The sequence below is a fragment of the Lycorma delicatula genome, chromosome 3 (assembly GCF_047948215.1).
Source record: "Lycorma delicatula isolate Av1 chromosome 3, ASM4794821v1, whole genome shotgun sequence".
Lineage (NCBI taxonomy): Eukaryota > Metazoa > Arthropoda > Insecta > Hemiptera > Fulgoridae > Lycorma > Lycorma delicatula.
The window spans coordinates 115659362-115678956 of NC_134457.1; the positions used below are offsets into that span (position 1 = coordinate 115659362).

At 29.8% G+C, this 19595-nt stretch overlaps 1 protein-coding gene across 1 annotated transcript in view; it reads left to right on the forward strand.

Moving 5' to 3' along the window:
* Positions 1-19211, forward strand: part of alpha-Man-Ia (alpha-Mannosidase class I a) — a 394844-nt gene extending 375633 nt beyond the window's left edge. Inside the window, exons 4-8 of the mRNA XM_075360436.1 lie at positions 2188-2401; positions 7846-8070; positions 14779-15062; positions 16510-16626; positions 18936-19211. Coding sequence (XP_075216551.1) covers positions 2188-2401; positions 7846-8070; positions 14779-15062; positions 16510-16626; positions 18936-19052 — 957 coding nt within the window. The 3' untranslated portion in view covers positions 19053-19211. The remainder of the gene's footprint in view (positions 1-2187; positions 2402-7845; positions 8071-14778; positions 15063-16509; positions 16627-18935) is intronic.
* The last annotated feature ends 384 nt before the right edge of the window (positions 19212-19595 follow it).

Below are 19595 nucleotides of genomic sequence, written 5' to 3' on the forward strand. Positions count from 1 at the left end.
GTGTAGTGATAATAGGTGATTGGAGTGATGTGGGTGGAAAGGGAAAGAAAAACAAGGCAGTGTTAAGATATGGTCTTGTAAATAGAAATGAAAGAGGAGAAAAACTGGTGAGATTCTGCTTGGGAAAGGAATTTGTGTTGGGAAACACCCTGTTTGAAAATCATAAGATATATGTGGGAATCATGAATGAACAGAGAAAAATATCAAATTGATTATATTTGACTCAACAAAGATTTAGAAATTGTTTAAATAATGCTAAGGCTTATCCAGGTGCAGTTTTAAATTCAGATAGATCACAATCTAGTTATGGCAGAAGTGAACATTAGGCTCAAGAGAATAGAGATTGGGAGGAGATGAGATTACTATGCTTTGGAGAAGCTAAGGGAATAGGAAACAATACAGGAAATGGAAAAAGTGATGCTGAAAAAATAAGGATGGGAGATAATCCAAGTATTGCAGGTGATAAGTGGATGAAAATTAAAAAGAGTTTAAAGGAAATAGCAAAAGTCTTTAAATAGGGTTTAAAGACAGGAGCATAATAAGAAAAGAGTGGGTTACAAGTGAAATGTTAGGCAAGATAAATGAAAGGAGAAAGTGGAAAAATGTACAAGCAGAATAAGGTAGAAGGATGAATAATGAAGATATAGAAGGTTGAATAATGAACTGAGAAGGGAAACTTAGAAAGCTAAGGAAAAGTGGCTTGAGTAAAAATGTACAGTGATAGAAAATTTGGAAAAAAGAAGGGAGGTATGAGTTAATGTTTAAAGAGAAACAGTTAAGTAGTTTAAAGAGTAGTAGAGTGAGTAGTTTTTAAAGAGAAATAGGGGAAGAAAATGTACCAATAGTGGCAAGGATGGGGAAACACTTAATGAGAAGGAGGAAATAAAAAGGAGATTGTGAGAATATGTCGTTGATTTATATGCATGTTAAAAGAAAAGCCAAGAGAATAAAATGTATACATTTGGCTGATAACATGGTGGTACTGGCAGAAAGCCCGAGTAAATTAAATAAAATGTTTGATGACTGAAATGAAAATTGTGAAAATAAGAGGATCCACAAAAAGAAATGTATGATATTAGGTGGAAAATAGGAGATGATTGAGATTAAGATAGAAAATGAAGTTTTAGAGCAGGTGAAGAAATTTCAATACTTAGGGAGCTTTATAATTGATGACTTGACTTGCACAGTAGAAATTAAAACATGAATATCAAGAAGTAAGCAGCAGTTAATAAGAAGGGTAGACAGTTTTGTGGAAATTTAAACTTTATGTTAAGGAATAGATTAACAGAATATTTTATTTGGAGTGTGATGCTCTATGGAGCTGAAACGTGGATGATGAGAAAGGTAGATAGAAAATGAATTGAGGCTTTTTGATATTCTGTGGCAGAGATCGATAAACGTCAGGTGGGAAGACCATATAACAAATGAAGAAATACTTCTTCATAAGGAAAATCCTTAACATAAGGAGAATCGAAGAGAACAGGAAAATACTAAACGTTATTGAATATAGGAAAAGGAATTGAGTAGGATAGTGTATGCGAAGAACCTGTTTATTAGTAGATATGATAGAAGGCTTGGCGAAAAAAGAAAATTTTATGATTATTGGATTAGCTGTTCAGGAATTATTTTGTAGATTTTGTAGTTGGTGCAGGCCTATTATATTGCGCTACTATTTCTACTTTATTAATAGCTGTAGAAGTGATTATAAATAGGTATTTAGTGACTATAGAAGTTGATGCTTCTTAAAAATTAGTTACAAATAATATATTTTATATATACAACCTAAATTATGATAAAACGAAGTAATTAAAATTTATACCAAAAATAAGTTTAAATTATATTTTTGGACAATCAATTTATGTTTAAAAATTTTCTGTTTTAGTTTGCTTTATTGATGGTAAATTATATTATCCTCCGCCATACTGTAAAGAAATTGTCAGAACAATTTTAATTCATGATAGGAAGCTGTATGAAGTTATAATTAAAAGCATAGTTTATGTTGTGTTGAATTGTTGTCTGTAGAAGATGTCGTTTTTGTTAGGCAAGAGGTTCGTGTGATATTGTTTAATTCTGTAGGCAAACAAGAACGTTTCTGGGAAAAGAATCTGTTATTTATATATGTAGAGAAATGCCATCTAGAGTTTTACTATATAATAATTTTTTAAAATATTTCTTTCTCTTTTACAGTCGAGCAGAAATTATGGTTGGGCTAGTGGAGGAGCTAGTATACTATCAGAATTTGGAACATTGCATCTTGAGTTTACATATCTGTCAGATGTAACTGGTGATCAGACTTATAGAATGAAAGTAGATAATGTTCGCCAAGTAATCCGAGGTCTTGAAAAACCACGTGGACTGTATCCAAATTACTTGAATCCTAAGACTGGGAATTGGGGACAGCGTATGTATTTTATCATTTTTTTAGTTTTAAAAATATGTTTAAAAAAAATCAAGACTCCTGTTTTGGAGTCGAGTGAATCTTCACCAAAAAACAAGAGTGAAAAAAGAACACAAGAAAACGACAAAATGGTATTATTTACAATAACAGTGTAGCTTCTTATGAAAGGTTGCTAATTCTCAGTCAATAAAAAAACATACACTAACATGCTAACCAGTAATTCCACTTTGTTATGCATTTTTCTTTATAAAGCTATTTTCACTATTAACCTTTTGCCAGGCTCGTGGTTGCAGGTTACGTATCTGGGCATGTGGAGCATTTCTGCATTCATATATAGCACTTTAGCACTGCGATCGTTAGGTTTTAAACATATTTTGTACCAAAATTTTTAAGGTTTTTTTTTTATTATATTTAAAAATTTAATTTTTTTATCATACATTTTTAGATCTTTATTAAAATTTTTTACATATTCAATACATGATACTTTAGGAAATTATTTTTTTTACATTTTTACTTAGTTTTTTATGGTATAAAAGTAAAGACATACTATTATTATACTGTATTATTTTTTTCTAGTAAGTTATTGAAAGCAGTTGTAAAATTTACTCCATATCCACCGGTTCCTCCACTGCAAACAGTTTTTGTATTGCTGTGCTCTTTGCAGACAAATTGTTTATATGAATTGCACTTCAAAGGAGTATATTTATTTTTCTTTCTACCAAAAATTATACAACAATTTACCTTCTAAATCTGCTGATTTTTCCCGCTTCCTCAGTTGAAGTTTTATATACTTACAAAAATACTTGTAGGTCTTGCAGCAAAGTTTGAATATTTGCTCTTTTTTGAGATATGGTTGCATCAGTTTCAGTGCCAAATATTTAAGGAATAATTTCCTTCTTAATGTTTTGTTTTTCGGGTTTGAGGTAAATAATACCTGGCCATTGATTCCTACGATATTGAGTAATGCATAAAATAGTGCCATTGGTCAGCTATTAGTTTTTCTGGGAACACTGTAAGAGCTGCACAATTAATCTACTGTATCAACACCCTCTTTAGAGGCATTTTAATCTAATATTATATGTGGCTTAGCAGTTTCATCTCAATAGTTCCTGTGTTATGCAATGTTGATAAAAGTAATAATCGCTTTATTCCTTTTTGTGGTATAGGAAACTAATGTCTTATTTTTCTGAAAACCAAAAATTGATGATCCAGCTGGACATTGTTTGTTAGCTGCCATTTCAGGAACAATTTCCCTCATATTGATTCTTAAAGCTCCTGTCATTGTCATTTTTTCTTTTAGCAATGATTCTGCTAGTGGGTAACTCGTGTATCAATTGTCAGTTGTTAAATTTCAATTAGTATCTTTTATATCTATCAAAAGTCTGTACACAATGTCATAAGGTTTATTAGTTAATCCATATTTTTCTGGAGGTTGAATTCTGCAATACACTTCAAATTTACTAGTGTAAAATGTTTTTGCATCAGAAAGGGTGAATATTTTTAAATCATATTTGACTGGTTTACTTGGGATGAACTGAATCCTACTGCATCTTCCTCTAAAAGGCTTGAGTTTTTCATCTACTGTCACAAATTCACTATAATGTTTTTTTTTTCTGAAAGCATCCAAAACTGTTCTGATTTTTGCTAATTTGTCAGTTTTTTGTCTTTCAAGTCTGGAATTCTTTTCATCAAAATGCATCAATCTAAGTAAAAATAAAATCCGCTTATAAGTCATACATGCATGTAATATGATCATTCCTGTCTGTCCCATCAGATGACCATACTTCTACCATGTCTGTATGGTTCAGTTTTTTTACACCTAACAAAAATAAAATTCCAGTTAGGGTCAAAATGTCTGTTTCATTTGTCTCTTTACATTCACTCTGTCGTGAGTACTTGATATCGTGTTTTTTTTATTATAAAAGAATTCATTTGAAGAACAATTTCTTGCATTCTAGAATCATCCAGTATTTTTTGAAAAGCTTTCATTTCATCAGTAATTCCAGTGCTTCTAATCTAGGCCCCGGAAAAACTTTTACAATGTTTTTTGCTGAAGATTTTGATTAATTTTAGTAAAATCATTCTTATACCATTTTTTTCCCATCTCGGCCCATCATAAATTTGAACTGGTTCATGGACTCTGTTGAACTCACACAACTCCACCCACAGCAGCCTCGCAGCCTCTCCTCACTGAACTGACATCATAATGTCTCGCCAACTCACCTCTGGCAGGACTGCCCTTGCAGGACTGATCATGTTGCTGGGCTGATTCACCTGTACTCATTTGTAGCTAGTCTTCCAGCTTCTTCTAACCTCTTTACCTGCCGGACCAGACCCAATTCGAAGCTAGAGAATGATGCTTTTGTTTTCATGAATTCTATTACCCGGTTCTCATGGTAGAACAGGTGTCCATTGTATGTCAGTGGACAGTATAGCAAGACGATTGTTAATTGGACCTATACCTTACAAAAATGGTTTACCTTTTTGTCCCTTTCTGGATTCCACCAATTATTATATTTTCTACTTCTTTCATAATAATTTCTAGGAATCTGTTACTCAGGCCCGCTATACAAGTCCTGTTGCAATATATATGATATATGTGTTTTTGGAAGAAAATCTACAACTACAATCTAAAGGTAATTTTGTGTATAATATTGATTGGTTTATTAAGCTGATCTAAAACTATTGTCTTTTATTTATTTTACTTTATTATATTCAGTGCCAAATTATTGATCCACGTTCCACATTTTAAGTTGTTTGAGCTTGGCTTCCAATAGTGCCTTTTATCTGGTTTTGAAAATCACTTGTAAAAGAATTGCAGTTTTTTAAACGTATGAACAATACGTAAAATATTACAATTACATGATGTTTGCTTTCAGATTACAGAGATCTAATTGTAAATAATCATAAACTTAGGAGATGCACATGCTGTTCAACTATATACTTCAAAAGAGTATACTGTATAAATTTCAAAGACTGACATTATACAGACATCTTTACTGGTTGTCCCTGCTAATGAAAATTACATAATTTTACATTCTAACAATATATAAAGATACCTAATATCACTACCACCAAAAAACCAATTTCATTGTTTAAGTGTTAGTGAATCTCCTTAACACAAAAACAAAATGATATAAAAAATATATTGAATAATACAATCCCTGAAAAACATTTACAGTGTGAAGATATCACTAAAAAACAAAGATTTAATACTCTCAAATTCTTTCAAATATAATTTTTGGCTTCAAATGCAGAGAAAAAATATTTAATAAATTAAATTGTGCAAAAAGTTAGAAAAAAGTTATAAAAGTTCTCTTGTCATGATATAACTGTTTCAAAATATAACAAAACAACTGGTTTAGAAAAACGTAAAAAAAAAAAACCAAGTAAGCTATTCAATTGTTAAGAGCCAAGATCTGTTTAGAGTAACATTTTTTGGTACTTATTGCCATGGATAAAACAGAATGATGGTTACACAAAAAAACTTTCATTGACCATACATAAAGCTAAATAACTCATTTAAAAATTAGCAATAATAATTTAACCTACATTTGGATAAATTAATTCTGGATTTTTTGCTGCACATATTTCATAAATGTTCTAAATACATTTTAAATGCAGTAAAAATTTATGTAATAAAAATCTTTAATAATAATTTAAGAATTATAATAATACAGTTAAAATAAATAAATTAATATAACACAAGCACTAAAATTGTCACAAGTAATAAAATTGTAACTTATTTAGAATTTATATTTTTGAAAATCATCATTGGTTTTTTTTACAACTGACTTCCATTTTCTTTATTTCTGAACAGATTCAGCCTAGTGCTATCATTTATGTTGAAAATACATATGTGGACTTCCAGAACTTCATTTTGTTTTTTTTTTTTATTTATTATTTATATTTAAATATTCTCATATGGGCAGACATCATTTTGAAGTAGATTAAATTTTAAAAAAGGAATGAAAATTTTTGTTATTTATTAAAATGATGATAAAATGATCTACTTATAAATATATTTTATTCTTTTAATTATAAATTTCTAAATTGAAATATTAATTCTGAATATGAATAACTTATTTAATTAGTGGTATGATATTATATTGAAATTATCATGTGTAATGTATTCAAATTAAAAAAAGAAGTACGCTTAATCAATTTTTGCAAACTGTAACATTTATTATGTTGCAGATATTAAATTAATTAAAAAACAGGAAATATTTTCATTAAAAAGCAAAAAATCTGATTTAAAGGGTGTTTAAGATGAGAATTTATTCAAATTTATTGAATCATATTTATGTAAACAGGATCTAATATTCCATGATTTACAAGAACTTTCTTCTTTATGCTTTGGTATGAACTCAAAATCAATTTTCTGAAGATCATGTATGGACTCCAATGAGGTTTGTTCCTCTAAGACAGGAACCTTGTTGTGTTAATGACCACCAACTGTACCTCTCGGTGAACTGGGAGAATATTATATTGATGTAACTCTGGTAACAGGTAACATACTATACAAGACCAGTAATTTAAATGTCTGGTCCAATGCTATTATAACTGTTTATCATTGAAATAGAGCTAACCTTATGGTATTGTATTACAATGCTGCTTGCACTGGCAGAGCAGATTCATCAATATAGATGGGAACACTTTGATAATCCCCTTTTACAGCTTGGATTTTACACTTCGCAACTACTAAGTAGAAATTGAAAAAAAGAAATTAAAAAATAAGTAAAATTGAAAAAAGTTTGATTTTAAATCAATCATACTTTTCTTTACCTTATTCTCAATAGTTCGAGGGCAGTGGTGATGATTTGAAATAGCTTTATTGAACTGGCTGAAATTTCAGGCAACAGATTTTTTTGAACGGGGTGTTAAAAAGCTTGTTCGTAGATACTAGAAAATGTTAAAAAAGCAATGTTCGGAAAATAAAATATAATAGATATATAATATATATATCTTACTTTTTTTTAATGATCTATTTAAAAAGCTCTTGAAATGTCTTGTATCATAGATTTTCCATCATTAAGGTGATTGTTGATTTACAAAGGATACTTAGATTTATTTATTTTGTTGAAGCCTTTCTTTGCCTTGCTAAATGAAGTTAAAGAATCGGTTCTCTTTTATCCATTTCAAAAGTATAAAAATCTGTGGTTTTTTAAATATAAAAATGTGCTTCCATACAGTTACTTTTTGATTGATTCAGATTTTCCAATTAGAACTTTTATGATAATTAACCATGCATTTTTTTGTAACATTATCTGATATCACAAATATTTCTCTATTTCAGGATTATATGTGTTTTTTTAATCTGTGATCACAATATGTGATCATTCAGTGATGGTACAGAAGATTATTTACATTTTATTACAATAATTTATTAAGTAAACATCATTCATATTTGTTGTTGAAGTTATATGAAGTAATGTTATTTTTTACAGATCACATGTCTATGGGTGCACTGGGTGACAGTTTTTATGAATATCTTCTTAAGGCATGGATACAAAGTGGTAAAGAGGACCAAGAAGCAAGGCAGATGTATGATGATGCAATGCAAGCTGCTATTTCGCATATGTTGCGTACTAGTCAGTCTGGTCTCTTATATTTTTCTGATCTTAAATTTGATCGCTTGGAACATAAAATGGATCATCTTGCCTGTTTCAGTGGTTAGTTGTTAGATTGTTTTGATTGCATGTATGTTTGTACATATTCAAGTCTGCAAGTGTGAATTTTTTGTTCTGAAATTGTTAATTTATGAGGAAAGCAAAACATTTCTCTTATTTTGAAAGTAAGTTTTTATTCTGATTATTAAAGTGTGATAATACATCTACCCAATAGTAATGTAATCAGAATGCCCACCACTTATCTGGTCAGTAACTGAAAGGCTACTGTTTTTGACATATTGTTCAATTGGCCGATCTTTCTTATTAAAAGATATGTTCGACTATCTTTTTAAAGATGTGTGTATTATTTTAGGTTATAATACCTAAAATATCATGGCTTAAAAAAGCACACTTAAAAAATTATTTTTCCATTTTAAAAATACAACAAAAATTGCCTGTCTAAATTGTATGGAATTTTGTAGAATGTGTTTAGTTTAGCATGAATGGTTTTACTACTTTGCTGTGATTTATGTTAATAGGTTGTGTTAGGTTAATTAAATTAGTAGTTTGTGTATTATACATTTAATGTATTAGTCACTATTTAGTTTTAAATTTACTAAATATACTATCCCCTGTGCTGAATTTTTCTTTTTTGAATTTTGTAGTTCAGATAAATCTTTCATATATATATATATATATATATATATATATATATATATATATATATATATATATATATAATTTTTTTTTTTGTTTTATTCTGTTGTCAAAAGAATTACTATGATGAACAAAATCCATGCACCTGTTATTATAAGCCAAGGTTAGTTATGGAGTAACATTGGTTGCAGCATCTGTGATCTATCCCATTAGGTGCATTTTAAGAAAATAAAGTTATTTTCAAAAAAAAATATGTGAAATATATGATATACACCTACAAGGTCGGAAAATAATGTAATGAAATTGATTTGAAAAAAAATTTACTTATGTTTTATTAATTAACAGCAATGTTGTTATCTATCTACTTCAGAGGCTTCCCCCACTTCAATACTTTTTTGGATTTCTTTTGAAATTCTATCTAAGACTCTTGTTAACAGCCTTTTAGACATCTTTTCTTTGTTTAAAAATGGTGTGTTCCTTGATCCCAGTTTGACTTTTGGAAATAGAAAAAAGTCTCGTAGAGCAAGATTTAGAACTTTGTTTTATTTTATTTTCCATGTTATTATTTATATTTAAATATTCACATTTTTCAATTGTGCATCTCATTTTCAGTGCTTTAATATTAATTACTGTGCGTGCCTTATTCCATTAAAAGTGTATGATTTCTTTCTGTTTTTGTATTATTCTTTCGGTAGCTGATCTTTAGAAACTTTTTGTCTTTTTATATATTACTTTTTTTTTAATATTTAGTTTGTTTTTAATATTCGAGTACATTTTACAATGGATTCAAACTTGAAAATCTTTGACCTGAGAGAGTTGTTTTTCTGACCTTGATTCCTCTATACCAGGGAAAAATGATACTTTGATTATTCAGCTTATATGCTTTCAAAGTTGACATGATGAGGCTGAGGGAGAAGATTAGTTCTTTCAAGAGAGTTGTGGAGATGTTGTCTCTAGACAATAGGTATATCTGCAGTTTGTTAAAGAATATTCAGCATGGCCAGGCTATGGTAGTTTCCATTGGTTGCCAAAATTAAGCAAATTCTTGCAATTTGGATGTATCATCTTCCATCTGTTCATTGTGAGAGAGGAAACACATGATGTTGGTGGCTTCACTATTGTCAATTCAAGAAAAAGAAGGCAGCAGAGAAAAAAAGGCGCTATTAACCACATGAAGTTCTTTTGCTTGGTGACAGCCGTGCAAGGTACTTGGCTGGCTTTATGTAGAGTCTATTTGGGGTTAGATTGCCATGTGACCTTCAAACACAGTGATTGAGGCTGTAAACCCTCTGCCTCTTGTACTTCATGAAGTAGAGGATCTGTATAAAGATTTTTCTCTGAGTGACTATGTTCTCTTTATCAGTGGTTTGAATGCCACTTACAGGCTGCTGTGCAGTTCCCCTGTATTGCAACAAGGATGGAGAGGTACATTAACATCCTTCACTGGTTCAAAGTTCAGTGTTTGAGACAAACTGAAAGAAAGTAAACATTTGTATAAGGGAACACATGTCTCATTGTTCCTTTATGGATCCAAATGTGGCTCTCATGCACTTTATGTAGATTTGTTACTTGTACGTAAAGTACACTTGATAAATGTACTTAAATGCAGCTTACATTTAAATTAGTGTATTAAAACAGGTGAAGCCTTGTTGGAAATTCTGAGGAAGAGTTTTTCTATAAATGACAATGGAATCCTTTTTCTGTCTTTGAATTGATTCCTCTCTTTAATTCTTCACATACCTTACACGGCAGAGTTTTACATACCTGCAATCTAATAATTATTAATTACAACAAGTCTTTCCATAGGAATTGGTAAATTATAATAATATTAATATCCAATCAAGGATCAGTTGGCAGTCAAGCTGATCCTAACCTTTTTAAAATATGAAACTCTGATTCCTCCTTCCTAAAAAACTGCATAAAATGAAGAATTCTTATTAAATGTTCAGTGCTCACAGAATAAAATCAAAGAAGGAGAAATATTTCTTTCCAATGAGTCATCAGATTTTGCATGTTTTCAGAACATTGGGCTAACCAACAAAGAAGTAATTTTTGAGCTAGGTAATTTCAAGTTTGTTGAAGATTTTTTTGTAGAATTATGCATAAAAACATGGGAAGACTGAATTTTTGTTAAAGACCACCTTTTTTATAAAGTTTAAAGTTAGTGTATATTCGGTGAAGAAATTAATTTTGTGCAGTCTAAAATTGATGTTGATGATAATTTATATCTCTTCCAGTTCTTTTGAAACCTTTCTGCATAAAATATAAGAAAAACTTTTTAAAATTTCTAATAATTTCTGTCATACTCTGTGGCAATGTAAATGTTAACTTTCTGGACAGTTCTAGTCTTGTGACAAATGAACTTTAAGCCATTTTGATTTAATGGCTCTAAATATTTTGATCTCCCAGCCAACTAAATTTATAAGGACCTAGACTATCAACAATACTTTTACAAATTTACTGAAAGATAACTTTCTATCCTTTTTTCAGATTATGAGCTTTCAGATCACATAGTAGCATATTTATTAATGAAAACATACCAATAATAATTACTTTTATTATTTTAAAAGATTGTTCAATAAAGATTTAATTAGAAATTTGAGAACCCTGTTATCAGAAACAAAGTGGGAAGGTAATAATAACAAAATTAGCTTTTATGAAAAATTCGACATTTTTCTTAATATGTTTCAAAAGGCCTTCTTAAAGCTTGTCCTTTAGTAAAAAAGAAACAGTTTAAACTTAATAAGACAAATTTAAGGATTATTAAAGGGATTGTAAAATCTAGCTTATTACTAAGAAATTTTTGTGAAATGTCTAAATGTAATTTCCAGTTTGCTTGATAACTTCCATAATTTTTTTGAAAAATTACAAACAAAATGTCGCCGCTTAAACAAAACTGCTAAAATATTATGATATTTTAATATCTAATTCAAACAATGAATCTAAAACTGTGTGGGTAGTTATCAAAAGTGGATTTGGAAGTAAAACATGTTAGATAATTTCATCAGAAATTCAAAAGGAGTTGCCTCAACTCCCCTGTTCAGTTATCAGAGGAATTTAATAATTCCTTTTTGTGTAGTTCAAACAACAATATTGTTGATCAATATCAAGTAAGCCATTCACGGTGAATGGTTTTGTCGATGAATCAGTGTTTTTATTTCTTGTTGATGCCTAGTATTGTTATTTCCTGTTGCGAAGTTAAAACTTGTAAATATAAAGAATAAATATTTAGTGGATATTGATGAAATTCCTGCTGGTATTTTAGAAGAAATTGTAGATGCTATTATATTATACCTCTTATAAAATTAGTTAATGAATCTTTCAACAGTGGAGTATTTCCCAGCTGTCTTTTCCGTTATCATCCTATATTCCCCTAGAAAGATTCAGTACTTAATTTACAAAATTATAGGCCAATTTCTTTACTATCTAAATTTTCTAAAATATTTGAAATATTGATGAAAAATTTACTTTTAATATTTCTTTAAAGGCGTAATATATTAACAAACTTTCAGCATTTTTTTGGAAAAAAATTATTATCTACCGATGCAGCAAATTCTCAGTTTTTAAATTTAAAAACAGTATATTAAATTGATAGCAATTAGAATTCATAGATAAAAAAAAATAATCTTATTTTCAATTTTTTGCCATCTCAATAAAGTATTTGATTTAGTGCCTCACCTTTTACTAATGAAAAAAAATAGTTATGGTGTCAGAGGCACTGCTTTCAGTTAGTTATAGTCATATGTTACCATCTGCAAACAAGTAGTTGAAATTTCGCCTTTTGATGGTAAAATTAGGTTCTCACTTGGAGTTGTACAATGCAGAATGCTGAAGGGAAGTGCTCTTTTCTATTTGCTTTTCTTATTGTTTATTAATGATTTGTCTCAGAATCTTGAGTCATTTATTTTAATCCTGTTGGGAGGTGACTCAACTTATCTTATCTGAAGATAAGATGAAAATAAATCTATAAATGAAAATATATTGAATATATAAAATTATAACATTTTTTATATATAAAATTTCATTTTGTATTATATAAGAAACTCAATTTAACTTCTTTTGAAAAAATACTCAAATCTAATACCTTATGAAGAAAAACATTCACCTGATCAAGAAATATTTACTTTCTTAATTTAAAAAAAAAAAAAAAATCAGAAAAAATTGTTCATAAAATCCACAAATGAAATACACAGTAATAAAAATCAGAACTTTTTGAATATTACATGTGTATACAATAATACGTTTACAAACAAAAATTTTGATCACAAACATTTGGAACTTTGTTTAAAAAATTTTGGTTGCATTAGGAATAAGTAAACAAGAATACAAGGTCTGTCTGGAAACTAGTCATACATTTTATTATGAAGCGTTGCAGCGCACTCTATCATCTGCTGGGATCAATTGTAGTGTAGGTCAACTACTGAGCGAGTGCTTCTTCAGTTGTCTCCGAGCTCTTGGTGGTGAAGGATGGGGGATTTTGTAATCTCTGTTTTGTCTCTTGTGCAAGTCACAATGCAGCACTTGCTGGAACAAAGATACACGATCAAGTTTTGTGTGAAGCTTGGCAAGTCTGCAGTGGAAACTTTTCTAATGGTTCAACAGGCCTTTGGGAATGAATGTTTATCACAAAGGCAAGTCTACAGATATCACGAGGAGTTTTTGGAAGGTTGTGAAGAGGTTGATGACAAAGCCCGTGCTGATGGACCCCTGTCAACCACCTCAAACAATGAAAATGTGACTTGTGTGAAAGAACTTTTGCAAACAGACTGTCGAATGAGTGTTTGTTTAATGGCCGATATGTTAAATATTCCAAAAACCATCGTCCACAAGATTGTGACCAAGGATTTGCACATAAGAAAAATGCGCGTGAAGCTTGTCTCAAAAATGTTGACTTATGACCAAAAATCTCGCCGAGTGGAAATTTGTCAAGACATTTTGGAAATATGTGAAAATGATCCTCACTTTTTTGACAATGTTATCATGTGTGATGAAACATGCATACTCCAATAAATCTCAAAACGAAGAGGCAAAGTGCCAAGTGGCACACCTCAGAGTCCCTTCGCCCCAAGAAGGCTTGAATGAGCAAATCAAAGATCAAGACCATGCTGATTGTGTTTTTTGACACCAGGTGGACCACCCACCATAAGTTTATACCTCCCAGGACAACCGTTAACTCTAAATTTTACGTAGAAGTCCTCAAGAGACAGAGCAAGGATCCAGCATGTCAGACCAGACATCAGTGGTGATTGGAAACTTCACCATGACAATGTGCCAGCCCACACTGCCTTCGCTGTGACCAGCTACCTGGCCAAGTCTAACATGTTAATGCTGCCCCAGCCACCCTACAGTCTCGACTTGGCTCACTTCTTTTTATTTCTTTGTTTGAAATCTCCCCTTAAAGGACATTGTTACAGAACAGTTGACATGAAAGCAGCATGTGAAATAGCTTTAAATGCACTTCCTGAACAGGCATTCCAGGGTGCCTTCGCAGATTGGAAATCCTGCTGACAAAGATGTATCAACACAGGAGGACAATATTTTGAAGAATTTTAATGTACAGATATTATTATTTGTATTGTAATGAAAATAAATGTTTTTTTTTTCATACTTGTAGACTTGGTGACATTACATTTCCAGGCAGATCTTGTGTTATAAATTGTAAGAATATAGAGTAAGAATATTTATAGAAGTTTCCATTAATTTAGATGAATTAAGCTGGACTCTAATGGAGAAAGATGAACTTAATAAATATATATATATCAGTTTCTGTATTATTTTTGTTAAATTAGTGTTTAAGAATGATTTTTCTTTATTCTGTTGTGTTATTTCTTAAAAAGGAGATGCAAATTCTTAAGCACTATACTTGAAGTAGCTGATTGTAAAGGCTTAGTTTGGTTTGGTTTGTCTTTGTTTACTGAAAACATATTTCAAAAGATAACTTAATTCTCTTGTTTCTGTAACTGTGTTTTGAATTATGAATTTATAAAGCAATACAATTTTAAAAAATTACGTGATATTGTGCATGCACTGAATTAAACTTGACATTTCGTGGACTGTAATTAAGTGTAATTTTATTTATTAATTTTTTTTTAAATAGCAACTTATATCTTTCAGGTGGTTTGATTGGTTTAGGAGCTACTACACTTAAAAACCACATGTCTGATAAGTATATGGAAATAGCAGCAGGTGTAACAAATACTTGTCATGAATCATATATTCGAACACCAACACATTTAGGACCAGAAGCTTTTAGATTTACTGAAAACATTGAAGCCAAAGCGATTAGATCCGCAGATAAATATTACTTATTAAGGCCTGAAACAGTAGAATCATACTTCTACATGTGGAGATTTACCAAAGATGAGAAATATCGTGAATGGGGCTGGGATTTTATTGAGGTGTGTACTGTATTATATTAAGTTAATATTTATTAAATTAAATTTACCTACTTTTACGAATTGTGATTGACATCAGGTTACTTAAACCATTACGGTTGTAGCAATTAATGTATATATATATTTATTTATGTTCTAGCTCCTTGATAAGCTTCCCCTGCGCTATATGGATACTTGCATTTGCCGTAGCGACCAATCTTTTTATTTTATGTTTTTTAGTCAAGCTACTGGAGACAGGTGCAGCCAGTTATATACAGTAACAGTGGCAGTAACTGTGTTGGTTGAGCCACAACGTTGTATGTCTTTGCATCCCTGAAAAAGTTGGAATTCAAAATGGTTTTTAAATATTTATTTGAAGAGTATTTACAAGCCCAGATCTACTAAATACCTTGTTTAGTATAATTGGGAATGGGAAAATTTACAGTCTTGTTCAAAATTTTTTTAATCTTTATTCTCCCCTTCAAGATAGAATTAAAAAAAATTAGAAATTGGTTTAATCAAGTGTTACACTTGCCAAAAATCAGTTGATTTCTTCATTTATTACTGAGAAATTAAAAAGAATTACCGGATTTTAAAAAAATTTAAGAATCTTTTTTAACGATTGAAACTTGGAATTTCAAAATATCCTTTCCTAGTCTGTAGTTAAACTGCAAAAAGAACATGTATATAAATTTTCATCAATTTATCTTTAATAGTTTTTGCTTGGTGTTGTTTATGAATTGCTCATGATATGTTGTTTTCAATTTCAGTAAGACTTAAATATCTATACTGAAAAATATCTTTGGAGTGGCTCACTGTAAGAAAGGAGCATGAGAATTTAGCAGCTTGCCACGTAGTGGTCCAAATAAGAAGTGCTGCACCATAACAGATTATTTATTATTTACACATTTTAATAAATAATTTTTTGTTTTTAGATAACATTTTCGAATAACCGTGATCTGTTAGATCAAGAGTGTACCTGATGCATGTAAAAGTTAGCCTGCAACCTACTAACAGATATCCCATTTGAATTTTGAAAATCGGATGATTATTTGCAGAGATATTATAGAGCACCCCATTGCACCTCCCAAAATAGTACCCCAGGGGCACCCTGTTTGTTACTAGTTGATGGTGATGATCGGTTTAGCCTCTAGCAGGTGCTCATGTACCTCATCATTCTAATCTCACACGCAGTCCCCATGGAAAGCCCATTATTAAAACAGAAATTTTTTAAATTTATTTATTATTTTATTTAACGTAAATTTAATTCTATTATTTTTGTAACATTCGATTGATTGGAATCGTTCATTTCAAACATTAAAAATACTTTTTATCTAAAAGGGAGCAGAAGATTCAGAGAAAATTGTTAATTGTCATTTTAGTTTGATGATCATAATTCTGTACAGGCTAATAAATAATTTTACAGAAATCAAGATGGTAAATTTTTATTTTATATTAATTTTTATTTCAGGCCCTGGAAAAATATTGTCGAACACCAGATGGTTACAGTGGTATTAAAAATGTGTACCTTGAAGATCCTATTAAGGATGATGTGCAGCAGAGTTACTTCCTTGCAGAAACATTAAAGGTAAATATTACACTGCAACTTGATATTTAGATAATTGTTGATTACTTTTTCGTTTTCATAAGTTCATTTAACAGAATCTTTTTTGAAATAATATGATTTAATGAAATTTTTAAAAAATACACAATTAATGAGGTGATTTTATTTCAGAATTCTCATTTGGTACATACTATTAGTATTCTGTATTACATTAACTTGATATGTTACAATATTATTTGTTTGATGTAAATATAAAATTTGACATTTTGCTGTATTATTGCAGCTACATTTAAATAAATTAACAATATTGAAATACCTCCAATCTTTTATTGCATATAAGAAAGGCAACTTAGGAAGTTCTTTAATAAATATAGATTTAGTGTGTATTACATGCTGATAGTTAAATATTTTTGAGCTGTTTCACTAATTTTGCTAGTAAACAATTTGTGTTTAGAAGAATTTGTTTTGGAAAGTTACAGAACCATATATTCTGTACTGTTGATGGAAAACTGTTATGCTTTTGTCTTTGACATAACTGGTATGTATGTATGTATAAAACTTAGAAAAATCAGTTCTTTTTTTGTTATTTTATTTGTCCCTATTTCCTTCTGTACCAGTTATGTCAAAGACAAAAGCATAACAGTTTTCCACCAACAGTACAAAATTCAATAATGCCTCTTACCTTATACTTATTGTTTTTCCATTTTAAGAGCGCTTTCGAGGGTATCCCTCATCGTCAGTTAAAAACTTTTTAAAATCACACATTAAACTCAAAAACATTAAAATTGTTGCATATTATAAAAATATGTAATCAAAAAATTAAAATTAAATATTTCATCTGGCTAGCCACACCTGAGTAATGGTTCATCATTCTCAATAGTGTTTCAGTTCTGTGCATCTCAGCATTAAAAATAAATGTTTTATCTATTTGTACTGTTTTGATGAAGGAAGTTCAAATTTCCTTGCAATTGTGTTTTGATATAACAGTCTAGATGATAATGGCCAACTAGTCATTATGTTCACTTACCTAGATTTTGGGATTAGGCTGTATTCTCCATAGCATATAGTTCATGAATGTCTGGAGAAATACTCTTCCCTCTCAAATATAAATGACATCCCCACTATTTAAGCAGATTAATCCCAGGGATGCCACTGCCTCTGCCATGATTAGTCCTTTCCTGGCAGTAATCTACTTGCCCTACTCCGAGTATTTTGCATTAAAATTTCTCATGATTAAATTACCTCTTCTTTTTCTTCTAACCAACTGCATCATCTCATCCACTACATAAATGAATTCCTCCAAGAAGATATTGGGTGAGATGTAACAACTAAATACTGTTATAGTTCCTACCTTCACCCGAACATGCCCAATGCCGTCTCCAAAATTACTTATGGCAAAGCAGTTAGAAACCCTGTGTACAGCACAATCACAGTTACCATCACTCATCCACCTATTGTCCTCTACCAATGTATGGTTTGGTTCACTCTCCAATACAAAGTCTCCTTCGATTTCACATATTACCTACTTAGTGATAAACTTATAGTAATTAATTTTCTTTTTAACTTTTATTAGTTTTTATTAAAAAGAATAAATAAAAAATGTTTGCTTTTTATTATAGTAAATAAATAAATAGATATTGTTTATGATTAAAGAGATAGATGAAGTTTCTAACTGTGTACTTAGTTCCAGTTACTGCTATATTAATTATTTTATTTTTATTTTTATTTTTTTTTTTTAATAAATTGGTATAAAAATTTCTTCTTATCTGTGACTGTATGTAGTAAACTAAATTTTTATGATCTGTTACTGGATGATGTTTTCACTTTTGTATTAACAGAAGAAAAAGTGAGAAACTTGGTTGGAAGTTTGGTAGAACTTCATAATGGTTTAAAATAAACAAGTTCATAGATATAGTTTTCAAACTGCATTTGTCATTGGATTTATTCTAATATAGTTTTAAAGGTATATTAATATGTTTGGATGCCATTGGACATTACTAATTTGGCTACTATTGCTTACTGGAGATATTCAGTAATTTTTAATTTTCAATAATCCATTGCTAAATTCTATTGTTACAAAAATTTACTCTTTACTCTGAATCTTGGCTAATAACTTCATATAACTATTAAAAAGGTTGGCTTCAAATTTCATATTATGTGTGCATTAAAGTAGCCCTTAATCTAAGATTGTAACATCCTGGTTTATTTATACGTAAAATATTAACTTTTTTTTTTTATATATGCATTAATACATTTACAACTGAATATTAAACACTTCTAATGATGTAAATATAAACAATAATAATCATGCTATTTTCTTCTTTTACTTACAGTATCTGTATCTGCTATTCAGTGATGACAATTTACTGTCATTAGATGACTGGGTATTTAACACAGAAGGACATCCATTACCAAATCGAGGAAATCCATTCTACAGAGAGCATTCATAATATTATATTCCAGTGTTATTAGGCAAAGTCTGATTTTTTTTTAATTATCTTTTTACCTGCTGCCAAAATTGAGAGCTCATTATAATGTGTATAAATGCGTGTGTTTGTGTTATGTGTGCATGTATATATATATATATATATATATATATATATATATATATATATATATATATATTACATATGGGCTGAAAGAGGCCTCTAAGAAGTGACTTTTATTTTATGAATGCATCTATATAGATTTGAATGATTTGTGATTCAGTGGATATGTGATTAGATGACGTTCCTAATATTAATTGAATGATGACAGTATATGTAATTAAATGTGCTCTGTTATCTGGTCGATCAGTTATATATATAGTATAATGTATTATTGTTATATGATATATTATATGTGTATAATTGTATAAAAAGAAATAAGTATATATGTATGTATATAGATCCTGTGCAATTATCTTGTTGAAAAATAAATGGGATAATTTCAAATAAATAATTCTGGGATAATTAGTCAGGATTAATATATTATTAATTGTAAATTTTTTGTCA